The following is a 10470-nucleotide window of genomic DNA, read 5'->3' as shown; positions in this document are numbered from 1 at the left end:
CGCGAGGCCGGTGGGTCATCAGCTCGATCACATAAATAAAAGCATTCCAGAGAATCGATTGTTCCCAAGGTCAACATGTAAGGCTTGTTTCCAACATAATCAACAAATGGATGTCTGTTTTTCAGCTTTTAGCATTCGAAGCATTCATCTATTCAATTGTAAACAATGCCCAGACGAGATCCAAGTTTACAAAAAAGTGCCGAATACACACGAGGCAAAGGACTGTAAAAGTTGAAATATTTCTTCCTTTCGACAATATATCGGCTATTGGCTCCCCAGCGATGATGCAATGCACGCGTTAAAAAGGCTTCATGTTCCCGGATTTCTCCTCGAGCTGAAATGTGTCTCGAAAAGCTGCAGCTCTCTGCAGTCAGCAGGTCCCCTCGCCCGCTGTGTTTACCTTTTGTCCCATGAGGCAACCACCGTCAACCTTGCCCGGCTCCGAGCAGGACTCATCAGGACTCTCTGAGTGCAGTGAACAGTTGCACGCGGCACAGTTGTCGTTAGCGTGCTGACTGTTGGGCTCGTTCAGGCTGCAGAATCAGCTATCAGGCAGGTCATACTTGTGTTTCGCAGATTTGCAGTGACAGGTGGGCTGAAGAACGTTGAAAAGCTGTTGACAGGTAAGGACTATCAATGCCTTAAAAAGGCAAGACCTCAACGCTGGTCGGTAGATCAAAGTTCAAAAGTTGCAATTTTTCTTATCCCGTTTGCACTTTAATGTTGGTTGGGCATGAGTTAAATGTTTTTACTTTTTTAGATCCGTTTACAACCGATGGCTGGAGTTAACAAACATACTTTTTGAAATAAAATACTGCCGGCTCATCCATCATATTCATTCATTTTGATACGTAAAACTGGAATCATGTGTTAACTGTAATTATTTCCAACACCTCGGCAGCATGAAGCACATATGCGTAGCCGCTAGGTAATGAATATTGAACACATATGTCAGACTTCTCCGATCTGTTCCAGCATTGAGCATCAGCTGAGATGAAGCTTCTCTTCTGGCTGATCCTGAGCGTCATTATATTCAGCCATGATGCCAGAGCTCAAAATATTGCCGCCGCAGACAATAGCGACAGGGAGGATTCGCTCTTGAGACGAACCCCAGCAGCTCGTGGCACACCCATGAAAGCAGAAGTTGTCGAGACCGAGCTGACTGCCGCTGATGAACTTTCCAATTCGCACCACCACGACGTTGAACCTTTACTAATCGAACCAGTAACGGATAAAGTTGATGAAGCTATTGGTTCTCCCGCAGCCGCTGATCTATCAATCGCATGTCCCAATTGCACATGCGTACCGATCCATCGCTGTGAGAAGTTCCCAGGGGAGCAGAACCGCTTCAATCTTACTCTTCCAGTACATCTGATTGAGGATCCAGCATGTCCACTCTACGGTCATGTGCTTTGTGAGACTCCCCTCCAAGTGGAGGAAATGTCTACCGAGCCCAGGGAAGGGGATGACGTCATTGAAGATTTTTCCCCGTGTGGGCGTCGCAATACAGAAGGCATCGCGTCGTCATTTTTTAAAGGATTCAAGGTTCGTCTTTTCACAATGAGATGCAATTTTTTTAGTTGCAGAATGCCAACAACATCTATTTGTAAACTCGGAATGTAATTGCACCACATAATGAAAAAATACAAAACTAGTAAAAGTAAGGTTCCAACCAGTGTTTTTATATACCTTGGTTCCAACTACATTTCCACCAAGTCATACGCCAGTTGACGTACGACTTTTTTGGCAGGACAAGGCATCCAAATTTGGAGAATTTACCTGGATGGCCATCGTCCTGCAAGATGAAGTCATGGCATTCGACATCACGGTGAAGCGATTCATATGCGGAGGTTCGCTGATCCATCGACAGGTTGTCATGACAGCGGCACATTGCGTTATTGGGTAAGTGGTGTGGCCTGTTCTCCCGTGAACGTGGTAGTTGCGTGCAAAAGGGGAAATTGTGCGAATCTGGACTTATGCTGAAAATGCTTGTTGTTTATCGACATGTTTTTAGATATTCAACATCTTTATCTCGAGATTTCACAAGCTCAGCTCATTACCTGATTCTTTTGAAATTTGCCGCATCATTATAAGTGGTGTCCTCTATGATAAAAATAACTGTTACGTTCTTTCAGGAAAAATGTGAGCAGCCTTAGCGTTCGTCTGGGAGACTGGGACACTCAAACAGAGTATGAAACCTTAGTCCTGCCACACGAAGAACACCGCGTGGTTCATGTGAAGCGTCACGGTCGCTTCCACAGGGTCAACCTCCGAAACGACATCGCGCTGCTCTTCCTAGAGGAGCCTGTCGAGCTGAAGCCACACATCGGCACTCTTTGCCTTCCTGAAGATGATGAAAACTTCGAAAACGTTTCGTGCGTCGCCACCGGCTTCGGGAAAGATCGCTTTCACGGCGGAAGTTTTCAGAACGTCATGAAGCAGGTGAACCTACCCGTGGTGTCTCACAGCTCTTGTCAGAGGATGTTAAGCGGAACACGCCTGGGGCGTTGGTTCCGTCTTCATCCTTCCTTCACCTGCGCTGGAGGGGAGGCCGGTGTTGATACGTGTGTTGGAGATGGTGGCTCTGCCCTTGCTTGTCGCAGCAAGGAGAATCCCAACAGATACGTCCAAGCGGGGATCGTCTCGTGGGGTATCGGCTGCGGAGAAGACGGAGTACCGGGAGTCTATACCAGCGTGCCGAAGCTGGTCGGATGGGTCAACGAAGAGATTGCTGAGTATTTCAGCGCTCATTAGGGTAAATTATCTGCGGGTGTTCTACTTCTATCCATTTTCATAAGGATGGAACAACATGGACATTTAACGTTGTATTCGTGTATGCTTCATACGACGGCATTTGAATGAATTGCAAAAATATATTGGTGGGAAACCCTTTTAGTCATTTTGTGTTCTAACAAATATTTGACCGAAATACCATTGCGCTAAGACAGAAAACCAAAACTACATAGATGGACAGTTCCCAGTTCATGAATCAATTCCAGTATTGACGAGAATGTCCATTGTACATCTCTTGAATTAACCGGTAAAGCGCGTTTTGAAAGCTGGTTTGGAGTCGTTTCGCCGCGTGTAATTCGCTCCCGACGGAGAGTATGTGGGGTCAATTGCTGTGGTCGCTTTGCAGGCCACACGAAATTTGAGTAGAAAAGGTCATGCGTTCTGCTTTAAGTTCGTTTTTTTTTTTGTAACCACGGATTTCCCGAGGTGGATTTTGACGTCACTTGTTCAGGATCTTCATAACAAACTCTTTTTAGCGTGGGCTGTGACCTCACATAGTCGCTCCTCCAAAACATTCAGACTGTATCAAAAAAGTATAATTGTTTCTCCAAGCACTCTTCTGCTCTATGGCTGAGCACTGAGCACTGACCAATGATGTGACCGGTCTTCCCGCCCTGTTTATATGACCGAATCAGCGCCCAGACTTTGGACGTCAGTTTACATTGGGAAACACGGTTTGCGTGTACCGCTCGCCGGAATCGGTCGTCTGTCGAGTGTGGCGGTATAAATAGGAGCCGCCATCGGCCGCGTCGAGAGACGGTCCGACGGGGCCGGACCGGGTTACTTAGCCATCCCAGGGAGCTCAACAGGTGAGGTGTCAGGCGAATTACAGCATATATCTTACACTGGGCATAAACGAGTTTGTTTTATTTGGATACTACCAGCTCATATTTCATTTAAGCTTGGTTTTACATTATTTTTTATTATTATTTGTTATGCATTGTTTTTGTCTGAAATACATTCGGATGGTATTAAGTTTATAATTTATTGGTGTGGTTTTCATTCCGTTTTTCTTCAGACCAGAACAAATATTGCACTTTTGAACAAAATAGAGTAAATATGTTATGCTTCAATATGTGCTGCATAGTTGAATATTTCACGACCATTCACGACATGGTTTTAGCATTGTTAGATAACTAAACTATGATCACAGAAGCCTCAAATTTCCTAAACAGTTACCGAGACCGCATTCAAAATTTCGCTTACAGTCCTTCGAATAAGAGTTTCTGAGGCTGTAAGAGTTTCTGTCTCTGAGATGGTGGAACCATAACGTTAATCAGTCAGCGAGGATTGCAATTCTGTCGCCTATCAGTAAAGAAGAACGTGAGCAGGTAATGAATAGACATTCATGACGATGCTCCGTACTACCCCATTTCAGTCCGGAAACTATGTTCAGTTTGTGTTTAATTCTATTCTGATTAATTACAATAAAGATGTTTTCATTAGTGCAACTTTTCCTGCTCTCGAGCTTTCGTTAAAAAAGAAGGAAAAATTGGTCAATGTTGAATTAAATTTCAGATAGCAATACACTATTCAATGTGTATTTAAACATGGCCTTTATTTGAAAAAAATATGATTCCATGAAAAAACTGAATGTTTTTCAGTCACTAAAATATCTCTCTATCATTCATATCTACCACTTCTTAAAAAAAAAAAAAAAAACTTTGGAGATGCTGGTGGTTTCCAGGTGTTTTGAATTTGTTTCCCCAAAATCAACTACTACATATTTCCATAAAATGAAATGCTATGAATACAAAGTTGTTGCATTTTCACTTACTCTTTTCAAAATGTTGTTCTCTGTTGGGTCGTTTTACCTACCTAATGTTTGGAGAACGCCACATTATAGGAACTGAGCCAATCACTGCTATACTCGTACTATGACGCAAGTTCAAAAATTATCTAGTCCGATCTCTGCTATATTTTCAGTCATTCATAACATTAACAAAGTCCGAGCGCACGTGCCCCTGCCGGGCTGCCCGCACCGCTCTGTTTACAATACTGAGCGAGGGATCGTCCAAATCAGTCGAGCCGGTGTTATGTCTGGCTCGAATCAAAGTCAACACATTCCTGACGTGTGAGCGATCTGTGCCAGCGGTCCACGAACGCCATCTTTGTGGGTCTATTCGAGTATGGTGATTTCCAAAAATTTATAAACTCAAGAACCTCCAAAAACAGCTTCTTAACCCGCGCACCGACGGGGGTCTGCGCCAACTTAGTACCGACGGGGGGGGGGGGGCGGATGACTGCCCCCCCCTGAGATCTCGAGAACGAAGCAAGATAGCGACAAGCGGTAAACGGCATCGGATACGCACGGTCAAGATCTACAATTTTTACTAAGGTCATTTTCAGGTCAGGTCAAAGATGACGTCACAGGGGTCGAAAAAGTCAAAATGGCGGCGCTAAATATGGAGAGAGTTTTTCTCGAATAACTTTCGAATTAGTCAAGATAGGAACAAACTAAGGGCATTATCGTGATCCTCTCGTCAATCCGCATCGAATGATATATATGTTGACCTCGAAAGGTCAAGGTCAAAGGTTGACCTCAGGTCACGTGACCTCGAGGTCATCATGTATATCTTTCGATGCGTCTTGACGAGCTGAACACAATGAGACCATCCACGCGTCTGTATCTTGTTCCTGTACGGAGTTATTGGCCAAAAACCTTTGGTGACCTTTGATGACGTCACATGACCTCACAGCTGCCCAACAGCAAAACAGACCTCAAGGTAGTGAAGGTTGATCGTATATGAAGTCATGTATGGTATATGGGGCCATTCCGACCCGTTTTAGTGGTAAAAACAGGGAGTTGATTTTTCCCCCATTGACTTATAATGGGGAGGTCGCGAAATTGACCTGACCTTAGGTCACCGATATCAAAATTCCGAGATATACAAATTGTAGCTACTAATGACCTAATAACATCCTGCGACTTTCAAAGGCCTCCGACATCTACTGTAGCTCTGGCACGGTGACAAAGTTGCAAAAAAGTGACTTGAGGTTGGGTCATTCAAAGTGACCTGGTGACCTGACCTTGAAAGGTAAGAGGTTCAAACTTGCACACCATGTGTAAAATTGATAAGGGAATAATCATACCAAATTTCGCGGCGCTACGCGCCGCGGTTTTCCCGCTATTCGCGAAAAACCTCAGGGGGGGGCGGATATCCGCCCCCCCCGTCGGTGCGCGGGTTAAAGCCGTAAGGATTGACTGTTTATATAGCTATCAAAAGACAGGGAAATGTAACACAAAGGGCTGAGAAAACTAGAGAAGCATCAACCCTCGTGTGCTCTTGTTTAGCTTAGATAGATAATCTATAATTGGGTGAACGAATATTCTTCTTGATGCAGGACAGCAAATACATATCTTTAAGCATTTAATATGGTGCAGCGATTGTTGGAATACCTGAAGCACTCAATTCGCTCTGAACTTCAGCATTTAATAACATTGCACTGTATCAGAACATGAGACCTTCAGTTTTTCCCTGTTTCTTTGCCAGGAATTTCTTTACTAATCCGTTTTCTCTTCACAGGGATAGCAGACAGGGAAAGCAGCGATGCGTTCCCTCATCATCCTGCTCTGCCTGGGGCTGGCAGCAGCTCATCCCCAGCCGTACGAGGGATCTTCCAACCCAGAAAATCCTGACGTCGACCACATGATCGCCCTGCTCGGCGAAGGAGCCCTCCTGGAGGAATCGACTGGCTCATCGAGCACCCACTCCGAGCAGGCTTCGGTTTCTGAGGAGTCCTACTTCGTCAGCACTGGAGGAGACACCATCAAGGAAATCACTGTGGCAGAGGCAGCGGACTACGGACTGACTTGCATGCCCGCAGGAGCGCTCACTCAGTCGGCGGACATCATCGTCCAGGAGAGTGAGGACGCTGCAGCGGCATCGAGTGCCTCCGGAGGTGCCGCTGCTTCTTCGGCGGCGGGAAGCGCGGCGGCATCAGCTGCTGCCAGCTCTACTGGTGCTGCTTCCTCTGCCGCTGCGGGCGAGTCTGCTTCCTCAGCCGCCGCGGGCGAGTCTGCTTCCTCGGCTGCTGCAGCCGGCGACTCTGCGTCTTCCGCTGCTGCTGCTGGGGATTCCGCCTCTTCGGCTGCTGCTGCTGGCGACTCGGCATCTTCCGCTGCTGCTGCAGGTGACTCGGCATCTTCCGCTGCTGCTGCCGGCGATTCTGCTTCTTCGGCTGCTGCTGCGGGCGAGTCCGCCTCTTCGGCTGCGGCTGCCGGCGACTCCGCCTCTTCGGCTGCTGCTGCTGGCGACTCCGCATCTTCCGCTGCTGCTGCCGGTGACTCGGCATCTTCCGCTGCTGCTGCCGGCGATTCTGCTTCTTCGGCTGCTGCTGCCGGCGACTCCGCATCTTCCGCTGCTGCTGCCGGTGACTCGGCATCTTCCGCTGCTGCTGCCGGCGATTCTGCTTCTTCGGCTGCCGCTGCGGGCGAGTCTGCTTCTTCGGCTGCTGCTGCCGGCGACTCCGCTTCTTCCGCTGCGGCAGCTGGAGATTCCGCATCTTCCGCTGCTGCAGCTGGCGACTCGGCATCCTCGGCTGCTGCAGCTGGCGAATCCGCCTCTTCGGCTGCGGCTGCCGGCGACTCCGCCTCTTCCGCTGCTGCTGCGGGCGAGTCTGCTTCCTCGGCTGCTGCAGCCGGAGATTCCGCCTCCTCCGCTGCCGCTGCTGGCGATTCTGCTTCTTCCGCTGCTGCTGCCGGTGATTCCGCCTCCTCAGCTGCTGCGGCTGGCGAATCAGCCTCTTCAGCTTCACAGCTTGGCTACGAATCTGAAGAAAGCGAGGAAGATCAATATTCCGAGGAAGTCGAAGAGATCTCTGGAGGGGCCTGCGTTCCTTACTACTTGTGCAAGGATGGCGATATCGTCACCGACGGGGCCGGGCTTATCGACATGCGATTCGGAGGTGATGACGAAGACTCAAAGTCGAACTCGCAGTGCCCCAACTTCTTGGACGTCTTCTGCAGAGTTCCGCTGACCGAACCGGACCCAGATATCCTGGGAGAGCTGACGGAGTACGAGTACCAGCCTTCCTGCGGTCACAGAAACCCGGAGGGAGTCAGCATCATTCTGGATGGATTCAAGGCAGGTTCCGTTTCGGTTCGCTAGACCTAACTCTTCTGCATTTGATAACAGTCCGATTTTGATTAATAGAAGATAGTAAATAACTTGAAATGGGACTGAATCGAGAGAGAGTAACAAGTAACGAAGAGAGTAAGCGAGCTCAGTTTCATACACATTGTCACTCGCTCCTTGTTCCTTGTTAGTTTCGGTTTGCAGTCAATGAGAAATGAAAATGTATCAAGATAAAAATTGACTATATAATTTTATTTAAAACATACCCGGCACGTTTTCAGGACTTGACGATGCCATCTGTCTGTACTCACAGGAGGGCGAATCTCAGTTTGGCGAATTCCCCTGGATGGGTATCCTACTAGAGGACGAACTCCTCGACTACGACCAGGTCATCCAGCGATACGTATGCGGCTGCTCTCTGATCCACCCGCAGGTCATCATGACGGGAGCACACTGCATCAACGGGTGAGTACAAACGGCAGCCATCTTGGGCTAGGACTTTACCTTGTGACGCTGCCCGCTGCCAAAAACAATCATTAGTTGGATAACTAGAGTTGCCCACAGCAAATAGAGCTATTTGCTGTGGGCGCACAAACCGATGATTGTGTTTCCTGTTATTTACAATGAGTTTATTTGAAACTTCCCAAAATTTTGGTCTTCTTTCTGGAAAGAGATGGAGATGTAGCCCATCTTGTCATCTTCACGGGTGCAGGCAGTCAAGGGTTAAGCTTTCAGCTTGACTTACTGTGTTCTTTGGAATTTGAAGGTCCATATTTGATTAAAATGAGCTTTCTGTAACATAACAACGTGCCATTTAGAGTGTTCAGCTGAGGATAGTAGCAACATACGCGTTTAGCTATGCTGAGTGCTGCTTTATTTTCACAGCAAAGACCCTGCCAAGCTAACAGTCCGTCTCGGAGACTGGGACACGCAAAACGACAAGGAGATCTTCCCGCACGAGCATCACCGCGTGGTGGACATGGAGATCCACGAACGCTTCAACAGCGCCAACCTGCGCTACGACGTCGGCCTCCTCTTCCTGGAGAAACCGGTCGTTCTTCAGCAGCACATCGACACCATCTGCCTCCCCGCCGCAAACGAGGACTTTGACTTGGCCTCCTGCGTGGCTACCGGCTTCGGCAAGGACCAGTTCCACGGCGGAAGGTTCCAGAACATCATGAAGCAGGTTGACCTACCGATTGTGCCCCACAGAACGTGCCAGAACCGGCTGCGGGAGACGCGTCTGGGTCGCTGGTTCCGTCTTCACCGCACGTTCACCTGTGCTGGAGGAGAAGCCGGCGTGGACACCTGTAGAGGAGACGGCGGATCCCCTCTGGCCTGTCCCAGCAAAGAGGATCCCAGCAAGTACGTCCAGGTCGGCATCGTGGCCTGGGGCATCGGCTGCGGAGAAGATGGAGTCCCGGGAGTGTACGCCAGCGTGCCAAAGCTGGTCGGATGGGTGAACGAGAAGATGGCTGAGCATGGAATTTATACTGACCTGCAGGTACCACCGTCACCACCGCCGCAGCATGCTTATGGAGCACTTCCTCCTGTTTAAGGAGCAGCGACAGTGACGTGGTCTGCTGGGGATACGTGCTGACAATGGTCGGATGCATTTTTGCAGTCGATCTCGAAATTCGACCGACTGCATTTACTATAAAGCTGCATTCCGAATGCAGAAATGGGTGTATTGTTGTGCTTAAATTCCAAAATACATTACTACTATAAGGCAATGTCATGGACTTCAGCCCCCTACTTCGGTTGAGAGAATGTCAGACTACCGGTGTTTTTTTCTGAGTTCCCGGGTTCGATTCGCCTCGACATACGGGACTCCTGACGAGGTAGTTTGCGGTTGGTAGGAGTAGCAGCAGGCAGTTTAAAGTCGATGAGTGGACGTCAGCCTTTTGGCCAAACGTGGCTCCAGCCTATGTGACACGCTAAGCTTTGGCTTCTGAATCCTCCCGAAAGTTCGTATACTTTTTGATCAGGCGGTGATGTCAAAGGTGCATGCAATAAGTTCTGCTTACGCACTAGGGGCTACGTCTGGTTAATTTTTCCATTCAAAAATCAAAATATTATACGTAGGAACACATCAGTTCAGGCGTGGGGTACATAGAGCGATACGGACCATATCTCTATATGGTCCATAAAGATATATAGATGCACCATGTCTCTGTACACCTCAGTATACGCTACAGAGATATGGTCCAGACCAGCTCAAAATTTTGACAAATCAGGCGATTTGTATCTGCCATGTAAATTCATACACGATATCATGGGTATCTAATACCAATCCTATCATGGGTATAGAAGTGGTAAGCCTGCCAAAAAAGAGCAAATTTCATGTATGAGACATCACATTATTGTAATTGCTTCCAAGGTCGGCGAGTTCGGAGGCACGTTCGACTCAGCCTGACGCGAAGTAATGGATTGAAAGCACCTTATACAAACAGCACATTGGGAGGTAAGGCCTGGTGGCGAACATGGCGGGCCAGAGCATGGCAGCTACTTGAAAAGACACAACATGTTTGCACCATTTTACAAGAATGGCAGATCCTCAGCGGGGAGTGCAAATGTCATTATCGATCAATGAGGCAGC

The 10470-nt window shown here is 48.2% G+C and overlaps 2 protein-coding genes across 2 annotated transcripts; both read left to right on the top strand.

Moving 5' to 3' along the window:
- Positions 1–459: 459 nt before the first annotated feature.
- On the top strand, positions 460–2895 carry LOC122370293 (phenoloxidase-activating factor 2-like). The gene is made up of 4 exons (XM_043345762.1): positions 460–623; positions 976–1545; positions 1751–1902; positions 2136–2895. Exons 2-4 carry the CDS (start codon positions 994–996, stop codon positions 2752–2754), a joined length of 1323 nt encoding a protein of 440 aa, XP_043201697.1. The 5' UTR covers positions 460–623; positions 976–993; the 3' UTR covers positions 2755–2895.
- Positions 2896–3400: 505 nt separating this feature from the next.
- Positions 3401–9604, top strand: LOC122370294. Its single transcript, XM_043345763.1, has 4 exons — positions 3401–3602; positions 6321–7880; positions 8185–8336; positions 8757–9604. The coding sequence occupies exons 2-4, from the start codon at positions 6345–6347 to the stop codon at positions 9427–9429; spliced, it is 2361 nt and encodes a 786-aa protein (XP_043201698.1). The 5' UTR covers positions 3401–3602; positions 6321–6344; the 3' UTR covers positions 9430–9604.
- The last annotated feature ends 866 nt before the right edge of the window (positions 9605–10470 follow it).

Source organism: Amphibalanus amphitrite, unplaced genomic scaffold (genome assembly GCF_019059575.1).
Source record: "Amphibalanus amphitrite isolate SeventyFive unplaced genomic scaffold, NRLGWU_Aamphi_draft 001119F_arrow, whole genome shotgun sequence".
In the NCBI taxonomy this organism is placed as follows: Eukaryota; Metazoa; Arthropoda; class Thecostraca; order Balanomorpha; family Balanidae; genus Amphibalanus; species Amphibalanus amphitrite.
Note: the sequence above shows the minus strand (reverse complement) of the source record. Positions and strands in the feature narration are given on the sequence as shown.